At 39.7% G+C, this 23,853-nt stretch overlaps 1 protein-coding gene and 2 long non-coding RNA genes across 3 annotated transcripts in view; 1 reads left to right on the top strand and 2 right to left on the bottom strand.

The window, feature by feature from the left end:
• LOC140940282 (tectonin beta-propeller repeat-containing protein 1-like) overlaps positions 1–23,853 on the top strand; it is a 54,255-nt gene that overhangs the window by 23,983 nt on the left and 6,419 nt on the right. Inside the window, exons 8-14 of the mRNA XM_073389209.1 lie at positions 8,079–8,256; positions 8,671–8,954; positions 11,904–12,580; positions 13,123–13,299; positions 14,331–14,387; positions 17,330–17,498; positions 23,314–23,449. Of these exons, the coding sequence (XP_073245310.1) occupies positions 8,079–8,256; positions 8,671–8,954; positions 11,904–12,580; positions 13,123–13,299; positions 14,331–14,387; positions 17,330–17,498; positions 23,314–23,449 (1,678 nt within the window). The remainder of the gene's footprint in view (positions 1–8,078; positions 8,257–8,670; positions 8,955–11,903; positions 12,581–13,122; positions 13,300–14,330; positions 14,388–17,329; positions 17,499–23,313; positions 23,450–23,853) is intronic.
• On the bottom strand, positions 1,543–5,155 carry LOC140940285 (uncharacterized). Its single transcript, XR_012166335.1, has 3 exons — positions 5,059–5,155; positions 4,299–4,338; positions 1,543–3,387 (listed from the first exon to the last, which is right to left on the bottom strand). It is a non-coding gene; the product is annotated as an uncharacterized lncRNA (long non-coding RNA).
• LOC140940284 (uncharacterized) lies at positions 9,793–11,463 on the bottom strand. The gene is made up of 3 exons (XR_012166334.1): positions 11,348–11,463; positions 11,101–11,253; positions 9,793–10,947 (listed from the first exon to the last, which is right to left on the bottom strand). It is a non-coding gene; the product is annotated as an uncharacterized lncRNA (long non-coding RNA).

The raw sequence follows: 23,853 nt of genomic DNA, 5'->3' as shown, positions 1-23,853 counted from the left end.
ACAACTTCTTCCCTGTTTTGCGTTAATACTTGAGCGGTTTTGACGGGTGATTTGTTTGGTTCTCTTTTCACCTATTTTTTCTGAATAATAAAATTCATTTGTTTCTAGCTACCTCACAACATGAATTTTTCGCGAATTTCGCGATACAGAAAAAAATCGCGAAATTTAAGTGACGCGAACAATAAGTGTTGCGAACACAACATGACGCGAAAATTAAGTGACTCGCATTTGTCCATAGTCAAGAAAGAACGAGTTTATTACGATCATATTTTTACTTTTCTGAGGAATTTTCAGTGTAAATGGATGTTGTGGTCAGTTGACTCAAGAACAATAATTCACGCACAGGCATGAACTGCTGGCGGACATTGTGAGAACTGCTTTGTTGTTACTGTTGACATTTAGTCCCGCTGTTACGTTTTTCTTAATTTTGACGATATTTTTCCTTTGATAAAGTCGTTTTATTTCATCAATTCAAAGGTATGTTAAATAACATTGCCTTTGAAATGAAAATCGTTGTACTCAAAAACGCGAAATTAAAGTTATCTATACTAATTACATCTTTAGCCCTTGAAAAATGTAAAAAAGAATGCAATATTCTTTAAATTATTCTGGTACAAGGTTTTTGTCCTCTGAAAATTAAAGTTTCTCAATTTCCTGGTGGATTCCATCTATCATGTGAATGAAGCCGCCAACGATTCCTTTCGAAGAAACGCCCGCTCCCGGAACCAATCAGTTTGTAGGATTTGGAGAATTCCGCCCGCTCTCAATGTACGAAAAACTACATATATCTGAATAAAACTTTCACAGAATAAATAGAAAAATAGATTGTACTTACCTGGATGCCTCTCACAGAACTTTGAAAAGTAAAGTCTTAACTGAATTTTCTCAACATACTAAACATGATGCTGAAGGCTTTTTTAGACGTCGTAAGACTATTTCTTTATATAGAAGAGCCTGTTAGGCTTGTTAGTAATATTTTAGTTTCGTCGAGGTAGAAATTGAAATTGAATCTTAAAAAAAGAAATGATGAAATCCGTCGTATCTGAGAAAGCATACATCGGAATCTTTGTTGAAAAAGGTTTCAATAATGGTGCCTTTTTAAAGAAATGTTAGCTGTTTGAGGCCTGTCGAGAGCTCTGAAACTAAAAGTCCAGCGAAACAATAAAAGCAAACCAACAATAACAAAAACCACCGCATCTATGTAAAACCAGTTTTTGGTTGTCTTTAATTCGTAGTCGTTGAAAATGAGGATCACTTTTCGGTTATTAACAAATTTAAAGGGATGTGAGCTTTTCAGTTTATGTTTATACCCATAGAATTGCTAGCAAGGAGACAAATAGCGACTTGCAAACTTAAGGTGATTCCCTGGTTTTGCATTGCGCATTCCCTACTGCGCATAACATTGCGACATCCAATATGGCGGAACAGAAAATTGCCGGCCCGTCTCGCGACAACAAAGGGCGCTTTCGCAGGTGCCTATCCATTCACGAAGCAGGTCGAAGAAAAAAACTTAGGCAAAATTTGGGAACATAAATCGCCAGACCGTGAAGAGGTGTGTTTTGAGAATATGACCAAAATAAGCGGTAGGCGTGTCGTCGAACTTGACTTACTCGCTGAAGCGTTGGATCGTGGATGCAACACTTGTGCCAAACCACTTCAATTATCCCGCATCACAGACGAAACAGTCTCTGGATTGGGTTCTTTCCTGTACATAATGTGCTCTAATCCAGATTGCGGAGAACTAAACATCTGTCAAACAAGTAAAACCCACAGGGTGCCTGGCAAGATGCGTGGACGTCCAATCTTCGACGTAAACACAAAGCTCGCCGCAGGTTTGTTACGTGACTTTGTAACTTATCACACTTACATTTGTACAGATTTGTACCAACTTTTTTCTCGATTATTTACTCTTTATTTACATTCACAGGAATGCTACATGCAGGAATGGGAGCAACACATGTAAATGCTCTATTATCCTCTTTAAACATCCCTCCTGTTCATGGGGACACATTAAAAGCCAGAGAACGAGAAATTGGTCCGGCCATCGAGGACATTGCTAACACATCCTGTGAACGTATGTTAGAGGAGGAAAAGAAACAGTGGGGAAGTACCGAACGTGTAAATGAAACAGTGCCTATTGGAGCGTCCTATGATATGGGGTGGCAGAAAAGAGAGAAGGGTCATAATAGTTTAACAGGTACTTGAAATAAGGTGCTAAGAATAAGAATATTGAATAACTTTCCCACAACATAACTATGTTGTAAACAGTAACCTAACAACTCATGTAAATAATTTGGGGATGGGGTGGCAGAAAGAGTTTATTTATTGAAGGGTGCCCTGAAGTTATCACAAACTAGTTTTAAAGATTTTTCCTTTCAGTAAGATGGCTTATTTATCTGCTGTTATCACAGTTGAAGTACTAATTCTTACCAAGACATCTGTCTAAAATTCTCAGGGAACTACATCCATGACCCAATCTTTCATGTGGCATACTTTTAGTTTTACTGCAGGGGGTATTGGGCAACTCGCTCAAAATACCTTAACAGGTATGTGCTACTCATTAGGCTAATTGAATGTGTTAGGAATACATGTATTAATCTGAAAAGAACAGGATTTCAAATAACTTGTGAATTGCCTCAAAGGGCATCATTTTGCATGTAAAATCCTTCTAAAGTAAGTCCAACACTTTAGGTCTGAGCAGCACATACCCATCCAAAATCTACATGAGGTCCACCCCCTTGATTACACCACTCAGGTTTTTTTTTCTTTGGTTTACTTTTTATATTGTCAGGAGTTGGTTCTCTGATTGGTGTAAAAACAGGCAAGGTGATTGGATTTGGAACAAGGACTAAGAGGTGTGCAACATGCGAAGCAGCGAGTAGAGCTGGAAAGAGGGCTCGCACGCACGACTGCAGATGTAACTGGGATGGCTCATCAAAGAGCATGGAAGCAGATGTATGTGCTCAGGTTGTGAAATCATGTGAGGAAAACGGTGAAGCCCAGATGGCAATCCTTGTGGGGGATGATGATTCTTCAACTATAAAGAAAGTGAGAGACACCCTTGACCATGACGTTGAAAAATGGTCTGACATTGTCCATGCAAAGAGAGCTTTTGCGTCTTCTCTTTATGGTTTACAGAAATCACACAAAAAGTTAACTGCTAAAGTGATTGACTATTTGCAGAAGTGCTTCAGCTATGCTGTTACACAAAACAAAAATGACCCCACTGGAGTAAAAAATGGCCTCCGAGCGATAGTTCCACATGCCTTTGGTGATCATGGCACTTGTTCCATCTCTTGGTGCAAGTACCTAAAAGATCCCGTCAGCTATCGTCACAGCACTCTACCCCATGGCAAAGATCTAGAGGGGGAAGACTTGAAAAAAGACCTGCAAGAAACCATCGAAATTTACTGTGACAATGCAGAAAAGTTGGCTCCACTTGGATCTAGCCAAGCCAATGAAGGACTAAATAATACCATAGGCAGCAAAGCCCCCAAAATCAGGCATTACGGCTCAAGTGAGAGCAATGACTATCGTGTGGCATGCGCAGTGAGCCAAAAGAATATTGGCCATTCATATGTGAGTGAGGTATGTAATGTGGACAAGTACAGTATTACTCCTTGTTACATACCAATACACATTTTGTGTGGCATTAGAAATAGGATCACCTAGGCTTTCTCACCACCAGGTGGTACACGATTAAATATCTTCTGCTTCCTTGTCATTTATTTGAATGCCACAGCTAAAATTTGCAGTTTTACTCCTTGTACTCTTGAGTATTCTACAATAATATATCATTACTTCCAATTAATACATAAAGCACTTAATTTTCAATACATACATGTACAGTGTACAACTAGACATAAGAATCTGTCTACATAAACACACACGTGCACTAAAAAAACACTCCTAATTTTGCACACAGGCCCTTCAGAAAATTCACCTTTCCCCTGGAACACAAGGGATAAAACACTTGACAAGAATGGATGCTAAGATGTCACACCAAAGGGCAAGGCAACAAACTAAAAAATTCAAGCAACAAAGAAGACGGCAGAAGGAGAAGAGGTACAGTGTGTTTGTAGACTTTAATAATATAATAATTATATTGTTTGAAAATATGATTTAGCCTACAATTTTGTCTATGTTCTGCAGATGTATTAACCTAGCCAATAAAACTGGAATCATTTTCATGCACATGCAGCAATTATAACAGACTATGAATTTACACAGGCTTTCAAAGACAAAGCAAACAGAAACCAGGGAGGGTTCCCAGTACAAGAGTGGCATGGGACATTTACCAGAGAATGATGCAGCAGAAATTCCTCCTCCTCCAAAACCCTGTGAATCAAGTACAAAGCAGTTGCGTCAACAAAACCTTACAAATATAGTATTTGATCTAGAGACATCATCTCGAGGTAATATACGGTAAATTATTTCAAATATGATTAAGAGAAATCGTCCAGCTTTACAGAATATATTATTATTGGAATGTGAATTCACATTGTTAATCATTTTTAAACCATTAAATTTTTGCTTTTCTAGCCTTTTCTTGCTCTAGGTTATAGTCGTAATTTTAAATAACATTGGTTGTACTTGTAAATTTTGTTTTTCTAGCCTTTTTAATAACATTAGTCTATTAATTTTGTAAGGCATTTTTCTATTTTAGGGCAGGTTATTATCTCTGTGAATTAGTACAATAGGGCATTTTATTATTTTTATGGATACACAGAGTGCAACATAAGTAATATTATTATTATTATTATTATTATTATTATTATAATTATATAAATGTCCTAACAACAGTAAAGGACATTTTTTCAGCAGGTTGAGGTTCTTGTAACCAGTATTTAGTTTGCATGCAAATGTTCCTGATAAACCTATCAACTATACCAAAATGTATACAATGTACCAAAACCACCAAACAGCTGCAGTTTCTTCTCTTCTGCAGGTAATGATACTGAAATACTGCAAATTGCAGCAACTGATGGGGCAGACGAGTTCGAGGTTTATGTACTTCCAACTAAACCCACCGGGTGCATCATCAGTAAATAAGCTTACCTTTCAGCGAGGCATTCTTTTTCACAAAGGCCGTCCTGTCCAGGCAGTTCCACTGGAGGAGGCATTATCTAGGATGATAGCGTGGCTCAAGCCCAAGTCTTCCTGCCTGTTGATAGCCCACAACTGTAAATGTTTCGATGCAAAGCATCTGATGAAAGACTTTGAGTCCACTGGATTATACAAAGAATTCTCAGCAATTGTTCCAGGGTTTTCTGACACATTAACAGCCTTTAGAGAACTCCTTCCTGCTCGTAAATCACACAGTCAAGAAAATCTGGTGCAAGACCTTCTACTCTGCAGCTATGAAGCCCATAATGCCATAGCTGATGTCCAGTCACTGTTTAAACTTGTCAGCAAGTTCTTAAATTCAAAGCTGCTTGGAAAACATAGCTTTTCTGTAGCATGGGTCAAGGAGCACAATATCCACCTTGCCAAGAGAAGTTTGCTTCAGCAAACACTTCAGCCTTTGATCAATGACAAGGCTATTTCTACTGGAATGGCTACAAAAATTGCTGATTCTGGGCTGGGAATGCAGCATTTGCAGCTGGCATTCCAAAGAGGGGGAGCAGATGGGCTGGAACTTATACTGAAGGAGAAATTTGATGGTAAAGCTCGAGTGACAGCAAACAGGCGGATTCTGTCTCAAATTGTAAACTATTTCTGTCACTGACTGTAACTAAGAACTTGAGCATAACTTGTAGTGATCTTTGGTACAAAATACTACAAATACGTATACCATGAGTGATACTTCAAAACTGTAACATAATTTCATTAGCAATAATAATGGTCAGTGAATTTTGGTGTCATTATTACATACAAATAAGGCTATTTCTTGTTTATACTGCTACCCAGGAAATTTCTGTAATATCATCCATTATTTTGTTTCCCAGGGCTTATTTGATTAGCTCTGATTTGTAAACTATGTGAAGGAAGGCATCTTAATCTCATCACAGAGCTTTTAAGTTTTTTCTTTCATTGAAAATCGTTCAAAATTTTGAACAGCAATAATAAATATTTCCCTAAGTAGGGGGGGAGGATCCTTATGAAAAAAACCTGTGACAAAAAAAATGCAAACAGCTGGAAAATGCAGAATACATACAAGCTAAGAAAATAAACATGCATATAAAGCAAACCAAATAAAAAATAAACGTACAAAGGAGAAACTCTAATCCTCCCACTCTTCCCCTTAACTTTTCTAGTTGTCCATCCCAAATTGCTTTGGGTCTGGTTCATATTTATGGATATGAATTGATTAAAATGTTATCTACGGCCAAACAGGAATGAAGCCACACCCTTGCGGTTTTTATTAAAGCAAATGACTAGCAGTAACAAGGAGATGACCCGCTTGAAGTATTAAAAATATTTACAAAAGGACAATGTTTAATAATATTCCTCGGGCCCCTGAAAGTAGCTGGGATAGTTTTCCTTTTTGTTAGTTCAATAACGACACAGCAGTTCAATAAGTACACAACAGATCAGTAACCACACCAGTAGTTCAATGACTACACATCAGTTCATTGAGCGTAAACTACATACAGCTGCGGGAAAAATAGCCACAAATACGTTAGTTATTTTTTAATAAGAATGCATAGCATTAAGTAAGTGGTAAATACTCATTTAGCTATGGTACGAGAACTAAAAAGATAAATAGCTATGTTACACTGTTATTAAGTTCTAGTGAGCTCACTAATATAGACGGGAACATAGACTGATGTTATTTTAAAAAATTTTAGTCCGCTCAGAAGGTCTGTCATTCTCATCAGGGGCACAGTGAACAGACCTGGAAAGAGAGTCAGCGCCGAAAGGGTAAAGCCAACTTGGCCCGGAGAAAACTTCAACTAAATAACCCGAACACGCGCGTTAATAAAGCAATAATGATTCCTTCCATGCACGTTCGATCGACGGTCGAGAGTCTCGACGGGTATTTCATAGAAACTCGCCCCAGTCCTCACTCAGAAATGGAAAAGTGGACAAAAGGTGGTGCGCACGGTGCGAACATCTTCAACTCTGGAGCACAAACGAGCACGGTGACCCCCATTTTTTATTTCATAATTTTGATAAGAACACGATTTTCAACTTGTGCAAAAAGAATCAGAGAATTTCTATGTTCAGATTTTTTATAAATTCAATTAAATCGTGCGGGGAATCCATAACGGGTCCAGAAGAACATACCCAAATTGAATCTATTTTGGAGCATAAAGTAATCAAGAACGCATTGAAATACATTTTTCTGACACGTAGGTGAATAAAGGAAAGAATAAAGTCAGATTCTACTTGATCTCACTGGTTGCATTTAAAACACTGAGTCTTTTTGCCCAAAATTGGGTGGGTGCGGCGATGGTCAAAAGGGGCAGTTTTAGCCTTATTCGTCAGCATCGTACTGCCGAAACGAGCACGGTGACCCCCCTTTTTTATTACATTTTTATCATCTCCTAGACTTGATACAACAGTGTGGAAATTGTCATCGGAATTCTATGTTAGGTTCTTTTACTAGGGAATCACCTTAAATCGTTTTTCAGTTTCGATGATTTTCATTAAAAATTAATAAAATATTCTTTGTTCTGTTTGATTAAACTTGTTCGCTTTTCAGGGCCTAAGTGACAGCTCTGAAACTAAAAGCTAAACGAAACAAAAAAACGTGCTTCAAAAAGAGCGCCTCAAGAAACTCTTGATAAAATTGCACATCGCGGGAACAATTTTATAAACATCGTACCTTTGCAAATCATTTCAAATTCGTTGTATTTTTGTAAAAAATAACGCCACTTTTCTAAACTATAAGGTTTCATTTTTTTTGCCTTGATATAACTCGAAATGGGGCTTTATTAAACCGCTTTCCCTTGTCCGCGATCTATTGATACGTCCAATATTTCTTGGTCATTTTTTGAACCAATAAATTGGAGCTAAACACTCAGCCGTGTGTTATTAGGAGAAAGGCACTAAAAAGTAATATAAAGTAGTCAAGAGTTTTCCTTCTTTTTTTTAAGTCCCGTAACTCATAAGCCTCCTAAACCCTTTTGCAGGTGTTTGCCCTTAGCACTCTTGGTGACCACATCTATTTTCGTACTGACGTGACACCAGACGAGCTTGTGGGAAGAACTTGGAAAGTGATTGATATTAGTAAGCCACAGATGCCTCGCAGTGAATCCACTGGCTCTGATATGGCCAGCTATGATGGCACCACGTTTGGAAACAATCAAAGTGAGACACTTTGTCTTGTGCTAGTTTTATAAACAAGTAGGAGTGTTTATGAAGTTTTAAACACGAGGTACAGCTGAGTGTTTCACACTCGATGAAACACGACATTCGAGAAAACGGAGAAATGTAAAGGTAATTTAAGGAAGGTTAACATTACGCCAATTTTGTCAGTGCTTGTACTCATCTGTGCACGCGAATTGCTCTCCTGCTAAAGGCTGGCCCTAGAATGTTACACCCTGTAACGGCTGATAGTTACAAACTACAATCCCAGAATACGCTGCGCGACTCGTGCTCATTCCCAGATTTCTTAAATCAGCCGACAAAATAGTACTTGATGCTAATTTTCGATTACGGCATTTAACATTATTCTAAATTTTTATCACGTGTCCTGTTTTTTTTTTCCTTCTCATTACTAAGGCTCCTTTACAGAGTCCGATGACAGCTATAGTGCCCAGTCCACTTCCAACCTGCCTTGTAATATAGAGTTCTTAACTTGGCTGAGCAGCGGCGCATGTCAAGTGGATGCTGCCTTTTTCACTGAGGTCAGCGGAAGCCTGTTGTCCTCTGCCTATAGCATGAGCCTGATTAGTCTTAGTAGTAGAGATGCTGCATGGAGGAAAACTGTCATACAGAGATTGCGTACAAGAGATGCCAAAGAAAGTCCCACATGTGACAAGTTGTATGAGGAAGCTGTTTCACAGGTGCGTTGAAATAGATAAACTTGCCGAGGCCTAAAAGCTGAGCTCCCTTTAAATGCTTATGCTCGAAACGGTGAACGTAAGACCAATTCATAGGCTAATAAACCTTATCTTGCTCTAAATTGTATTCGCTAATTACATCAAGTGATAAAGACCAGGATTAAGTTGCTCAAAGAAATCAACTCATATTTCCTGTTCGCAGTCAACCCTTGGAAAGCTAACTTACATGTAGCTCCGTGAGACTAGGTCCAGGTGATTTAATAGAATCATTTCAGGTAGAATCATCTTTACCCTCAGTTCTTTAAGTAATATGTATTCAGAGCCTGGAAACAATGTGTGGGTTTCTTTTGGCTAGCCTAGAGGTGACTCTAGGTTTCTTTACCAAGGCCAGTATAGTAAATTTGGTATGAGGAAACAATCTTTACTAGACGGACCGTACTAGGAAAGGAACTTTTCTTATTCCTTACATTTCTTTACATAATATGACTACAGCCTTTCAGTAACCTTGCTGAGCATGCGCGTCCATGTGCGCAAACTTAGCCTTGATGCTTTACTGAGGAGGTAAACTCATCTGATATAAAAATGTTACGTCTCTGGCAGAACAGGCGGGAATTATGTTTGTGTCAAGTAAACTTTAAGAGAGTATTCGGTTTTCGCTCCAAAACTGGGAAAGCTCAAGATAACTTTCCTTTACTTTTGTGAAGTCTTATATGAAGGTCAAGCGTGGTTAAAAATTTACGTCGTTACGAATTTACTATAATCTATTTAACCCTTAATAAAGAAAATAATAGCATAGATAAGAAGAAAGGAGCAGAGCGACAGACGTGTTTGGCTATGTGTACCATTATCACATTTGATTCCCCTTGGTGTGGATGTACGGACGTTCGGTCACACGACAATTGAAAAAATTCAGGGGCATAGATGCCCCATTTTCTCGCCTATTGTGCACTTAGCGAGGATGTTAGTTTTGGTTCTTCCCCCAACAAAATTTCAGATTTTTTCTGGCATAGAATTGTGTATTTGGTACTGGAACACAATACGTGAAGAATGTATTACAATGATTCTGACCTTTTACATCGAAAGCAGATTGAAAGTTGGTGTAGATTAAAACACGCTCAAAATGCAAACACATACTTGTAATAGTCTCAAAAAAGGTGTTTGAATTCTATTGCACTCAATATAAACGTCACCATACTTTAAAACGCGTTGTGACGCAACGGCAACCACTTAGAATATACAAAAGAATAACTAGCCTACGTATAACGCCCAGTCACATGTCTGTAAAATACAGATTAGGAAGTGAGCCTACGCTCTGCTTGCTCGGAAGATGCTGATTTTTTAAATCCCAAGGATCCAGCGTAGCATTAGATATCTTCTTGCCATTAGCATCCTTTTGCTTAAAAGTCTTTTCCTTGACAAGTTTGTGGAGAGATAAGTACTCTATTAAACGGTTAACTCTGTTACTGCCGGTGTTCCTTAAATTTTGATTTTTTTGGCCGAAGCCGAAACTCTTTTAGCGCGACGCAAGTAAATAAATGAATAAGTTTCTCGTACTTTGATGGCGACAATGGGATCTCTTTGAGAGGAGTTCTTTCATTACACGTAAATTTACGTCCTTGAACAAACAAATTGTTTACCGTGACTCAGGAGATATTGATACTGTTTAACTTTGCTGCTGATTTTCATTTGTCCCAATATCTCCCTTTCATTCATCAGCAGTGGAGATCATTGACAAACAGCGGCAGTTTCACGCCGTCGTTTTGGTGATCACATCGACTGTGATCTGATTGCAGTGGAGAATTACTTCAACGTCGAATCATAAGTAGACTGTTAGCAGCGTACAGCATACATGTTGTGTTTCTTCGCATTTCTGGAAATTCCAGCTGAACGTGAAACCCAACATTCCATATCTTCTAACATGTGATCAGAAATTTTCCCGAGAACTTATTTTCGCCATTTCCAGATTTTCTTTCGGTCCGGCTGTGAAAATTAGATCCTGTAAAATTTCAATTGTATCACACTTGTTAAAAGACTCACCGTTGTAGAGCTAGATTTCAGGAAGGGGGGTTCCAACACAAGTATCTCCGAGTGAATTTAACGGCGCAAAAAGCGAAAAACTGGGTAAAAGAATCTTGCTACGACCGTATACCTTAGCTATGGTCTTGAAGTCTTCTTTGCATCGCTCATTACAAGGTCATTTTCACGTTCAATGTTTCCCATGAGAGGTTCTAATTCGTCCTCCTTTTGAATTGGTGTTCTCTTGTTAAGGCTGTTGAGGTAGTTTCCGCGACGTTCGACTAACCTACAATGGAAATGAAAAGTGAAGTCGATTTTACTTTACTTTTGTTGAAAATTTTCTGTAATAGACATATTACTTTGACACGTTGCATTGTTACCGTTTTTCCTTTTCCTCCCTTTTGGCTTTGAACGAGCTCCAAGCTATCCCCATGTAACAATTCACATTATTCTGCGCAAAAGAACCTTACCTTGAACGTCGGTTGAAAACTGATTCTTTATTTTTTTTCAGAGTGACGTATGAATAGGCTGCTGGCGCGAGCTTTATCAGCCAATAGGAGGAGAATGCGTGCGCTAGTAACCAATAAGAACCAAGCGCGCGCTATTTCAGACAATGAATGAAAGGACGTGCTTCATTAGTCAAGAGGGTTCGAACCTGTACATTTAGTAACAAGTTGCTGAATGTACAGGTTTTGGTAGTTTGGTTTCGTGGGTAAAGGAGACTAGACGTTTTGATCCTGACAGTAAGATGATGCTGCTAAGTCCTCGCTATTTTTCTCCAAAGAAAGATCTGAGCACTTTCTTTTAGCAGGTTGATGCTTGATAGATATACGCCCCCTTTGGGGTTTGATTATACTTTCTATATCCTCTTCCCTAATCAAAAGTTTGCCAGGTGGCTGTAACGCCTTTGTCGTCTCATCTTCGTTTGTTTTACAGGGTGAATGGTGGAAGAAGGGCCACTTTCAGCTGCTCTTCGATGCCAACTCCAACATGTGGTGCGACTGTTTGTTTAAACTTGACCCAGGAGGAGAGGATCGACAGGGAGCGTTACTATGTTACTTCGAGAAAAACTCTAATTACGAAGAGATGCGGATTCCGCTACGTGACATCACATGCGTGTGCGTCCTTCATAAAATGTCACGCAATCACTGTTTGGCAATTCATACGCCTGTCAGAACTCAGCAGCGAAATCCTCTTGTGATTCACACAGGTAACGAAAAGGACCTTAACGACTGGGTTACGTCATTATCAGGGGCCGTCTCGCGGGTACATAACCACAAGGGCCCCGCTTCACCAAGGGCCATTTGGGCGACAACTCGTTACGGAGATGTCTTCTTTTGTGAGACACCCTTGGTCGAAAGTGAAGTGCAGCCAGCGCATCTGTTTTGGCACCAAATTGGCGGGCACATGGACAAGGTGGAAAGCGGGGCTGCTGGAGTTGTCTGGGGTATCAGTTTTGATGGTTTGCCTTTTTATTACACTGGGGGATACGGAGGAGGCATTTTTGCAGGGTTTGAAAGCAGCGTGTTAGGTATTCACCAGCAAGAGGATTACGAGTGGCATTATATTTTCGAGAATCAGCGGTGGAACCCATTAGAAGGATATTCAGACAGGTGAGTGACACATGTCAATAAAATTGATTGGCACTTCTCAGGATACTCTAAACAGAGGGGGAATTACGACAGGTAGAAGCGGGGCCGTGAAAAAGTGAGTGAGACATGTAAGTATGCAGGAATAGCGTTCTATTTGTTTCAGTAGTGACTTAATTCAAGCAAGTGAAAGGTGTTGTCAGATAACTTTGCTGTACATGTACATAAGTTGTGCTACGTTTTGAGTCCTTGGGTGAAATCCTATAGTGTGACCATTCAAAAGAAGGCTGCTTAGCAGTACTTTACGGTCGTACTGTTTATTATGCTGTACAAGGTGGTTCAAACTTTTGTGTCTGTGGATAAAATCCTAAAGTTTGACCATTCAAATAAAAGCTACTGAGCAGTACATTCCTTTGGTGCTGCTTAATATGCTACACAAGGCTTAACAAGTTTTAAGTCTGTGGATGAAATCCTACTCGGTTTTAGAGAGAAGACTGTATTTCAAATTTTCTTTAGTGATAACTGCTCTCGTGAATGAAATAGTTGACTATCACGTATGCTTACAGACGCCTTCCCAGCGACCGATGGAACTGGAGTGACGAGAGCGGAGTGTATGAGCGAACCAGAGAAGGGTACTCACTTCCGTCAAGCCAGTGGCAGTGGTCAGACGAACAGTGGACAGTGGAGACAAAACCTAATGTCACTGATAAGGATGGTTGGCAGTACGCTGTGGATTTTCCGAGGTTTGTAGCCTGCGAGAAAGCTGTCCAATTAGGTATTACGATAGAAGAGGTGTCACTCTCGTTTGGCTAATGAAGCAAAGCGAATAAGTTCGTGTTTTTCAATTATCGCCAAGAGGCGAGGCGCTAGAAAACTTAGACACCCTAATAAAGTTTAAGATGATGGTGATGATGATAATGATGATGGTGATGATGATGGAGATGATAATGAAACGGACTGTTTCGCGGAAGGTGCAGAAGAAATAGGCCTTTTTCTGACTTTCAAAATCTCTCCTTTATTAAACGAGGCTATGTGCAAAACCTTTCTTGTGAAAGTTAATTTTATTTGCATGAACATAAAAAATCATTTACATCAATAGCTTGGTACTTAGTCTCGCCTTGAAACAGAGGCTTGGGACAAATTGGAAATGGCGTATTAGCAATGGAGACGAGCGCACGGGCTCTAAAACGCAAAACGCGTTCTGTAAATATGACAGCGCTTCATTGCTTCGTCACGGAAGCAAGCTCGCGCCTTGAAACTAGAAATTATCTTGCTTTTGTAGACTTTTGCGTGCGCTGCTGTGGCCTCATTTCGTAGAACGTTACAAATCTGCCCAATTGGGGTCGGTGAACTATCGCACAAAGTGTTTTCTTTGGGGGGAGGGGGGCATATCTAATACTGCCGCACTGTTACGGACCGTTAAGAACAGGTGACGGATCGTACGCTCCGTAAAAACTGTCACCATTGCTAACAGCCCGTATTCTGGCCACATACGGAGCGTGCATCTCATTATTGCATCAGGGCACAGTCAGTGGGATATTTAGGACCTGTTCGTATTGGCTCGGTAGACCCAGATACTCGCGATGAAGTTTCAAAGAAGGCAATTGCATTTTATTGCTGACATTTTTAGCGCCATTGGTGTCGTTTTTCCGTAATGTAAGTCGAGGGGTTCTGCAAACAAAGTACCTCTTCCCCAGTCTTACTTGGCTTGTGCGGTTTGGTCGACTCTTGTTATCCTGACTGCTGACATGTTTCCCACTTTCAAATTTTGTAGGAGCTATCACCGAGAGCGTGGTTGGAATGATTACGTTAGAAGAAGACGCTGGAAAAGGTTTTTTTTCCCCATTTTTTATTACCTTCAGTAATTTAAACTACAGTCGAACCTCCTGCTTTCCCTCAGAAATTGTATAAAATAAATCCTCTTCAAATACGTACACATCGGCGGAGGAGAGTTTTGAAACGTGGGCGGGGAGGGGGCCCCCTCATTTTTCACCCAGCCATGCGCATATCCCTACTCAAATTTTACAAAATGCCCTTTGCGTTGTTCGTTGGCACAAGCAAACCTCTTTAAAATCTTCACAGTGCGTCAGTCCGTAAATCGATTTATGACAATGCATCAGTATGCAGTTGTTCAGGCGGTCCTGCTTCATGGTACTTCTTAGGGAGTTCTTGAGTCTTCTAAGGGCAGAAAATGTGCGCTTTGATTCGCCGATGTCACAGGTACCTCTGCTAACAGCGTTTTTTTGGCACCGATGTTTCCATTCACCCAAATTTTTGTTTGGGGTGGCTACGCTTCCCCTACCCCCCTGTTCAGCCGCCTATGGTACATGTGTCAGTAGGGTTTCCTCAGAGATTTCAAATGTTCTTACTCTTGACTTAAAGTGATCGGAAAATCTTTTTTTGTGTGTTGTTGCCTACGGAAGGTTCGTCAGCTCAAGTCTATTTTGTTTATTTCGAAGGTGAAAGTTAAGGATAAAGGCTGGTTTCGCTATAGTTTGTAACACTCTTCATCCTGAGATGTGATCGGAGGCTCTTTGCGTCGGACTAAATCTTATCCACGAAGATTCTAATGACTACAGTCAAATGTTGCCATTCATTTAACCGACTGCAGACCTTATGCCATGTTTATTTGGTGCGAAGTAAAGCCTGCTAGCAAGGCCTTTCTTTCGCTTGCTTCGTGTACTCGAGAAAGACTCTGCATGAATCGAGTAAGACTTCTGTAGAGCATGCGCGGCGCGTTGCTAGGATATAGCTTCGAACCCAGGCCTAGTGGCCATGCGCTTACTACAGCGAGCTCGGTTATTAACCATAAACGAATCCTCGCACTCGAAAAAAAACCAGTTTGACGAGATTGAACAAGATTGACTAGTCCAGAAGTTAGGGCTGCGGCGACCGACCGAGGTTTGACGCGATTCAGGCACAGCCTCCTTTTTCTCCTCACCACTGAAGAAGAGAAAAGGCGACTCTAATCGCAGGGTGGTATGAAGTTTGACTGAAGAATAAATAGAAAGCTTTAGATTGGAGCGCAAGTACTACAAGTACTACGAGTACGAAATTTTCTCAATAATAAGTACTGCGTGCGCGTGAGGCAGCGTCATTTTGGCGGGAAAACGTGGTAGCCGTCGTCATTCTACAACGGGTTTTAGCGAGAATACCGTAATTGTTGGAACAGGTCATAAAATGTAAGAAGTTTTTTTAATTTTGCTATCGAGAAAGGGCTTAACCTCTTTAAGTATATGAAAAACCGTACTAACTTTCTGTGGTGTCTTTTTTTTAGAACACACGCAAAAACGTTAAGTTAACTCTTGTACTCGCACTCGTTCTCTTCATCAATCTAAAGCTCTCTATTGACACTTGACAGGAGGAATAGTGTGTCACCGATTTGCCCCTTATCATCCCAGACAAACATCTCCATTTGAAATTACTTGGTCGGCAGTGTTACAATGGTTGGAAATGGGAGAGTTAAACGAGATTCTACTGTTCCCATAACCCAGACCGCATTCCGCATACCTGAGCAGATTCCGAGACAAAATGTTCCCGTATGTCGGCGACGTGACGGAGACCGTGGCCGACACGTATATTTCATAATTTATGCAAACCAGGGGTTAATTTCATAAAACTTTTACAAGTGTTATTTACAAGTCTAAACATTACTTAAGAGTCTACAAACAATAGCTTCACTTGTAAATGTTTTTTTTTTTAAATTGATTCTGGGTGTAAGGTTGTGAACACGCATTTGACATATTTGATACTTCAAATTCTTTTACGTGAGTGTAGAAAACTGGTTTAAAAAAAAAAATTACGTCTGTGCCTGCACTTAAGGCCACTCTGAACAAATACCATAATATTTTCTAATCTGCCGTTTTTATTAGGAGTTCGTGTAAGTCTAACAGTGAACTTACGCAACGGAACGGGAGAACTTGTGATAAGCGTGACAGTTATTTATTTTTGAAGGACTTTCCGTCAATTACATTCAACCTCTCTTTCAACGTATCTTTTTGTAAAAGCCCGGAAAACACCAATGGTAAGCGTAGATCACGACAAAACACGAAAGTAAAAGCCCTGTCACGTTTGTCACACACAAACATTCTGCTGTCCTCTTCTTTATGCCGTCCTGTTGCGGAAACTAACTAATTCGCAGACTCGGCAGAACTGCATACCTGTAAACAGGATTCCATGTTGGGCGGGGCGAAAAAGAAAATCGGCGAGCGTGGCCTGGGTGGGGTGCCTGTAGTCTTTGTTTTGATGCCGCCTATCCGCCCACTTCCAATTATCCTGTATGTCAATAACATGACAATAAGGTAATTAGGCCTGTCAAATTACGATGTTTTTTACGCTTGGGTGGATCGGCTTCAATAACATTCGCGCGCACGTGGGTATTTTCCGTGAGTATTCATCGCTCACTTGTCAACAGTCAGCGATCTGAAGAATCAGATCATGATACCAGAATTTGGTATCATGGATGGGCGCCACATCAAAGCAATGTCTACTGGCTCCCCCGCCTTTTTCCTCCCGGTCCCCAGGTTACGCTCGGCTCTCTTCATTCGTCGATTTTCTCTTTCGCCCCGCTCCATGCGAGCTTGTTTTCAAGCTAATGAAAGGAGCAGTGGTATCGTTACCATAAATCCTCAAGGGAATCATATCCTGGTGAGCAGTTGCATGCGGCTGCTTCAAACGCGAGGAAACAGAAAACTCAGTTGTGCTATCAGATCACAATAACTGACATTTATGTTTGAAAATACACTGAGAGCATTATTTCTCTTTCCACTGAAGAAAAGCTAAACTGACTACAACTGGTCCTTGGATGAACGTGACACCTCAAGTAAGGTTACGTGACGTATCTATCCAGATGGACGTGTACGATGGCTCTGTAGCAGTGTGGGCTGTAGGGACAAAAGGTGACGTGTTATATCGGCACGGAGTCACGGAAGATTGTCCACAGGTACATTTATTACCTTTTTGTAATAAAGTTCACATACAACCACAGCACTCTTAGTGGTTGAATAAGCGAGCTTAATGAGAGTATAAAACACGGAGCTAAAGCAATCACGCCATCTGCCAATAGTTTGTTTTGAAAACTAGAAAGTACTACTTCGGGAATTTAACGGATTCTTTATCATGAAACGAATAAAATAGCCTGACTCTGCCCTGTTCTGTTGTCAAGCACTTGGGAAGTGGTTAGAGTACTCGAGGAGTAGGAAGAAGCACTCGACTACATGTCGTGTTTTTCCGTGCTTTACAACAGAACAAAGTACAGTCAAGGCTTCTTTAAAATATTTCTGCATTTTTGATTGGCTCAAGTAGTTTGTCATTAATGAGATGTTGTAGATAGGATGAACGAGTTTTTCTGAAAATACAATGACTGAGTGTTCTTTCTTTTTGGACAGAAGCAAAGTGGTCGTATTAACCTCAGTTCCACTTTAGCAGCTGTTATCAGCTTTTAGCCGTGGTCTTTTGTTTTTATTCTGATAGAGAATGTTGTTTTACACCCTCCTTGCAGCAATACAGGACGTTTAGATTGCCATTGTTTTTTTAAACATTTGTTCATGCTGGTATAAGTCATTAGAAGCAGGAACAGAAAAAAAAAACATCTTTCGTTTGGTTTTTTTTTTCTTTGTCCTTATCAGTTTTAAACAAAACAAAGGAAAAGAGAGGTGAAACAGATATCATCGTGTTATCAGCGAACGAGAAATTTTAGCGCAGCCCTCAAATACGCGCGACACCGAGAAGAAAAATGATGAGTGTCAAGGTGCTTATTCGTGTACAACAACTCTGAAAGATTAGAAACTAAAAAATGATTGGAAAATCCCCATTTTTGTCGCAGCTTTGCTGCGTACGCAGGCCGTTCCCCCTGTCTAATCTAGAGCAATCCTTCCTCGCGCCAAAATACCAGGATCACGCATATCCTATCTGTTATATCGTAATTACGCTGCCTATTTACGGTTAGGAATATTATCGTCGGTTAGTTTTAAAAGATTTATTCGCTGAACCTTCGGAAAGATTTACAAGAGAACAATGTACATATCGTGAAGCTAGTAATTAAAATTACATTTTTCAAATGAGAAATATTACAATGGAAAACACCTTTTGCATTATAAATGGTTTAAAGGTAGAACTCAGATGGCTTATATAGCCATATGCCACCTCACTACAAGTATGTCTTTTTTTTTTTTCAATTTTTTTCGCCGCAATTCTAAGACCGACCTTATTCCTTAATAGTGCCGAAAATCTCAATTTTAAGGAGTTTCAAACGTCTTTTCGTCAAATACTGTAAGAGATTTCAATTCAATCGTAATGTGTTCTGATTTCGTACTCAGATTTAGTAGTTCGTTTCACGTAACGTATTTACTTATTTCTGGAAATTGGAAAAGAGTGGTCGAGTTGGCTGTGAGTAAATATTACGTAGCAATGGAGAAATAGCGTGTGCCACTCATGGCGGCATTTATATTATTATACACGGCAGATTGTTTGTTTGTGGAGATTTACATCGATCCTGCTTTTTGTTATGCCTGGATTAAGATATCGCTTGGAATGTTACTTGAACCGCTATTTCAGGTGTAAATCTATGAGCAGTAATCATTGCCGAACTCGCTTAGGTGATCCCTTTTTGGCAGCTTTTAAGTGAAGTTGTTATTAAAATTTTAAAAGAATCGGTTAGCTGAAGTTTGATCGATTCTGAACGCGAGAATTGAACTCAGTCTTAATTTGCTGGTTGCTTTCGTCACGGCAAATTATAAATCCAGTTTCAGCTAGAAAATTCTCTGAGTTATGACAGCTACGTTTAATCTGTGGTGATTTCTCTTATTCAAAAAAAAAAAACAGTCCTATTTTTACGAAACTATTCTCGAAACCCCCCATGGCGTTTATTTATATTATTTCAATTTCCTGAGAGAAAACAGAAAATATTTAAAATAACAATTAAACGTTTACGTTTATTGTTGCCATTAAACTGTTGTTCGTTTGCTAAAAAGATGTTCTAGAAACGTGAAATTATTTGGCCTCATTTCAATAAGCTTAAGCTGTTTTATATATGCGTTATTTATTTTGGTGTTTATAGCTAAACCCTTAGCAAATTTGCATGTTGCTAAGTCGTTGTAAAATGATTAAGCCGCTTTTAAGCGGTTTTGATGACAGATGCCCATCTTCGTTAGACTACTAAAAGCTTCGGGGGCTGTATTTACATCCAAATTCGCGAAAAACAGCGTAATTTAGGGACTTGTAGGAGTTGCTTTGTGGTGTGGTTAAGTGATATAAGCTGGAGGTTAATACGCTTTGAATGGCGAACTACACCATCTTTGACAAAACTGAGCAGGTAGTTGGCGCCGAGCAGTGCCCCGATGCTGATGAACTCTCAGGACGGTCGTCACTATTCTTTTTTGCCTTTATTTTTGCTTCAACGATAAACATTTTTTTGAGTTGCGCTGTTATAGTTGGAAATACTTTGATTGTTTGGGCTCTTCGCCTTGCAAACTCCATTCACCCTTCCTCGCGAACGCTGTTTTACTCGCTGGCTGGCAGTGATCTCTGCGTCGGCTTCGTGGTTCAACCATTCAACATAATCCACCTGGTAACCTCCGTTACAGGTGATTCAGCCCTCTGCTTGAGAACGCTGCCTTATCTTAATGTCATAGGGTTTGCATTGTGCGGCATATCGCTTTTGACCACATCAGAGATCAGTGTTGATAGACTGTTAGCGCTTCGATTGAAGTTCCGTTATCGATTTGTCATAACTCTCAACCGGGCTCGCTTTGTTGTACTTCTTACATGGCTCGCGAGCTTCGCTGCTGGATTAACAAGTCTTTGGAGCAAGGCAACATTCACTATTTTACAAATAATCGGCGTTTTCACCTGCATTGCTGTGTCATCAACCAGCTACATATGGATACACGTTATGCTTCGCCAACGAAATAAACAACGAAGAGAAAGACAGCTAGCTTGGGAACTACCAAGCTTTAGTGCCACGAATTCAAGTGGCTTTAACAGCGTAAAATATAAAAAGACCGTGTCTACAGCTCTCTGGGTTTACTGCACTTTGTTGCTTTGCTCTATGCCATACATGATTGTGGCGGCGCTCTGGGCAGTTTTCGGTGGAAGCGAAGCAATTCTTATCTGTCATGCTTTTACACTCAACCTACTATACTTTAATTCCGCGCTTAACCCCCTGTTATATTGTTGGAAGATTAGAGATGTTAGGCGTGGAGTGAAGGACATACTTAGTCGGCTTTCCTGTAGTCCATCCCATTAGAATTTTTCGAGGTTTCTGATAAATGGCATCAGCGCATTGAGCTGTCCTTCGTAACTGTGGTCAAACGTACCGATTTCATCCAGACATAAACGTTAGAATCAGTTTGGAAAAGTCTTGCCCAATAGTTTTGAGTTGAATGGTCACATGCACTCGGCATGATTTCCGATTCTCAGAGTCAATAGTTAAAACCACCTTGTGGAGCATAACAAACAGTACCACAGGATAGCACTGCTCAGTAACTTCAGTTTAAATGGTCACACTAAAGATTCTATCCACAGAATCAAAAGTAGAGAACCTTGTTATTTCTAAATAAGACCCGGCCGTGGCATCAAGAACTGCCCTGGCTGATATAATTTACTCTTGGTAAATAACGATAGCGGATCTGCGTCGTAACAGTTTGGAAACGTATTGTTTTTTAATAGCCATAGAAAAAGACAAGACCACAATTCCGCAGGTCTTCTAATTATTGCTCTTCTTGGTGGTATAAAAGTCTCTTAAAGGTAGTAAGCCCAAGTTCGCTGCGTTCTTACGTTGAAGCACACTAAGATATATCTGTTCATTTGGTGAATGTGGAAAAATGATAAATGTAAGTTAGTACCGTAGCACCGCCACAAAAACGTGCGTAAAAAAATGCATATGAAAAAGTAAATGAAGAGGAATTGCTGACTTCTGGCACCGCTTCTTCGCTTACTACATTTCCAATGTTTAATAATTAAACGCGCTTTTTTCCCAGCGGTATTAGAGGGTTACTCAGCTTATTGATGAATCGCCTGTAGCGCTAACGCTTGATCCGTAGGTTAATCTGATTTTTTGGGCTAGTAAGCTTCGGTTCTTTATCAAGCAATGAATTATCAAGAGTCATCTTGATTATTTGTTAATATTAAGAATTAAGTTAAAATTAAGTCAAAAAATACATTAAAAGCTGAATTTTTTTCCTTCCTTTCTTGTACTGACTAAAGAACGACTGTATTTAAACTTGAAAGTATTTAACATAAAATATGTCGCACGTTAAGGTTTTGGAGTGTGTGCTTTTTTTTTTTTAATATCGCAAATTTTCTGCAAGGAGGCTCCTTAAAATCGCAAACGCTCTTTAGATTTGATTTTGAAGAGGGTAGAAGAATTGTTGAAAAAATTGATTGACCTCAAGCGACAGGTGTTTCTATTTTTATGCGAGTGTCATAATAGAGGGCTGTTGGAAAATTTCTACTTTACTTGGAGCCAGCCAGTAATGCTTTCCCAAATTCGATATCATAAATGTTATACCGAATAAAATCAATTACTGGAAACTTATATTAATGTCTTAGATTTCATGGAAATTTGTTCCCCCATGACGGGAAGTCAAATCGTCCAATTTTTACTGTTCGAAGTAATAAAGAAATCAAACACAAAGATTTATCTGTTATCAAGACGTGATGAAGAGAAATTTTCCACACGTTTAGCAAACCTGAGGAAATTAATCTTCGTTAAGGTGTTCCGTTTTAAAACACATTCAATTTAATTCTTTTTCTTTTATTTGCTTTAGTCTTTTACGCTTGGTAAATATTTGGGTCTTCAAATGGAAGGCGGCGTAGCAATTGTCACGTTTGCATGAAAATTAACGTCGTCTTGTTTGACCATCTCCAAAATAATGTCATTTTGACTTAAAGATCGCACTTTAGGATTAATTCACAGACTCAAAAGTAAGAACCACCTTCTACAGCTTTATAAACAGCGTCGCAGGAAAGTGCCGCTCAGTAGCTTTCATTTGAATGGTCACACTTAAAGATTTCATCCACAGACTCGAAAGTTAGAACCACCTTTTGCAGCATAATAAACAGTGCCACAGAAAAGTACTGCTCAGTAGTTTTCATTTGAATAGACACACTTTGGGGTTTCATCCACAGACTCCAAAGTTAAAATCACCTTTTGCAGCATAATAAACAGTATCCCAGGAAAGTACTGCTCAGTACTAGCTTTCATTTTAATGTTCACACTCTTAAGATTTAATCCACAGACTCAAAAATTTGAACCTCCTTGCAGAACCCTGACAGGAAACTTAAGCTCAGTAGCTTCCATTCTAACGACCATTTTTCAGGAGTGTCAGCGACTCATCTTAAGGTATGGAGGTCTGTAAACACATGGTGTTATCTAGCCAGGACAACCGGCTGGAAAATCTCTATAAATATTCTATAAAAGTGTCCTGTAACGCAGGAATCGCCCTATGCAAGGGAATCTAGATTCCAGAATCCGGGAAATTATTGCTTGTACAATCCAGAACCCTGGGCTTTGAAATCCGGAATACAGCCCAAGGAATCCGGATCCCACTAACGATTAGATCCAGAATCTAAGTTCCACTGACAAAAAATCCGGAATCCAGTACCTGGAATCCGAAACCCACGGTGTGAAATCCAGAATCCTAGACTGTCTTGGATTCCATTTCATGGGGCGACAGGAAACAGCTTTCTAATCAGATAATTATCCGTAACTGATTAAGCGAGGTTAAGCTGTGCTCATTTTTCTCTTCTTGAAACAGGGCACAGCTTGGGAGCACATTTTGACCGACCTTCCGTTTATTAGTATCTCTGTTGGGTGCAAGCGAAGAGTCTGGGGGATAGCTGAGAACGGAACCGCTTATTTTAGAGCTGGCTTCGGAGAAAACAACATCACAGGTACAACGGTGACGAGCTAGTATTAGTGAAGTGTCAAGAATAAATAGCAATGCGTAGTATCGGTATCTTTTTCCCTTAAAGTTCCCATAGCCCTAAATATTTTATTTTGTTAACTGAAAGAAGACACTACTAAAAAGATGCGAAAACTGATTTTGCGTTTTTAACAAAAATCAGATTTTCTTTTAAAAAATTTTGCATTCTAAATTTCTTTGGCACACCCGTTCAGCTGATCATGAACTTGACGAGCTTATATGTGACGTCAAAAGACATAAATTCAGGAACTGAAAAAGCGGGCTTTGTGCATGCTTATCCCTCTCTTAGGATCACTTTTGTTAGCTTGGTTGACTTTGCAGGGCACAACCTTTCGTCGTATTCCTACCATTTTGAATTTACTGACCCATGGA

The sequence above is a fragment of the Porites lutea genome, chromosome 6 (genome assembly GCF_958299795.1).
Source record: "Porites lutea chromosome 6, jaPorLute2.1, whole genome shotgun sequence".
NCBI classification, from domain to species: domain Eukaryota; kingdom Metazoa; phylum Cnidaria; class Anthozoa; order Scleractinia; family Poritidae; genus Porites; species Porites lutea.
Note: the sequence above shows the minus strand (reverse complement) of the source record. Positions and strands in the feature narration are given on the sequence as shown.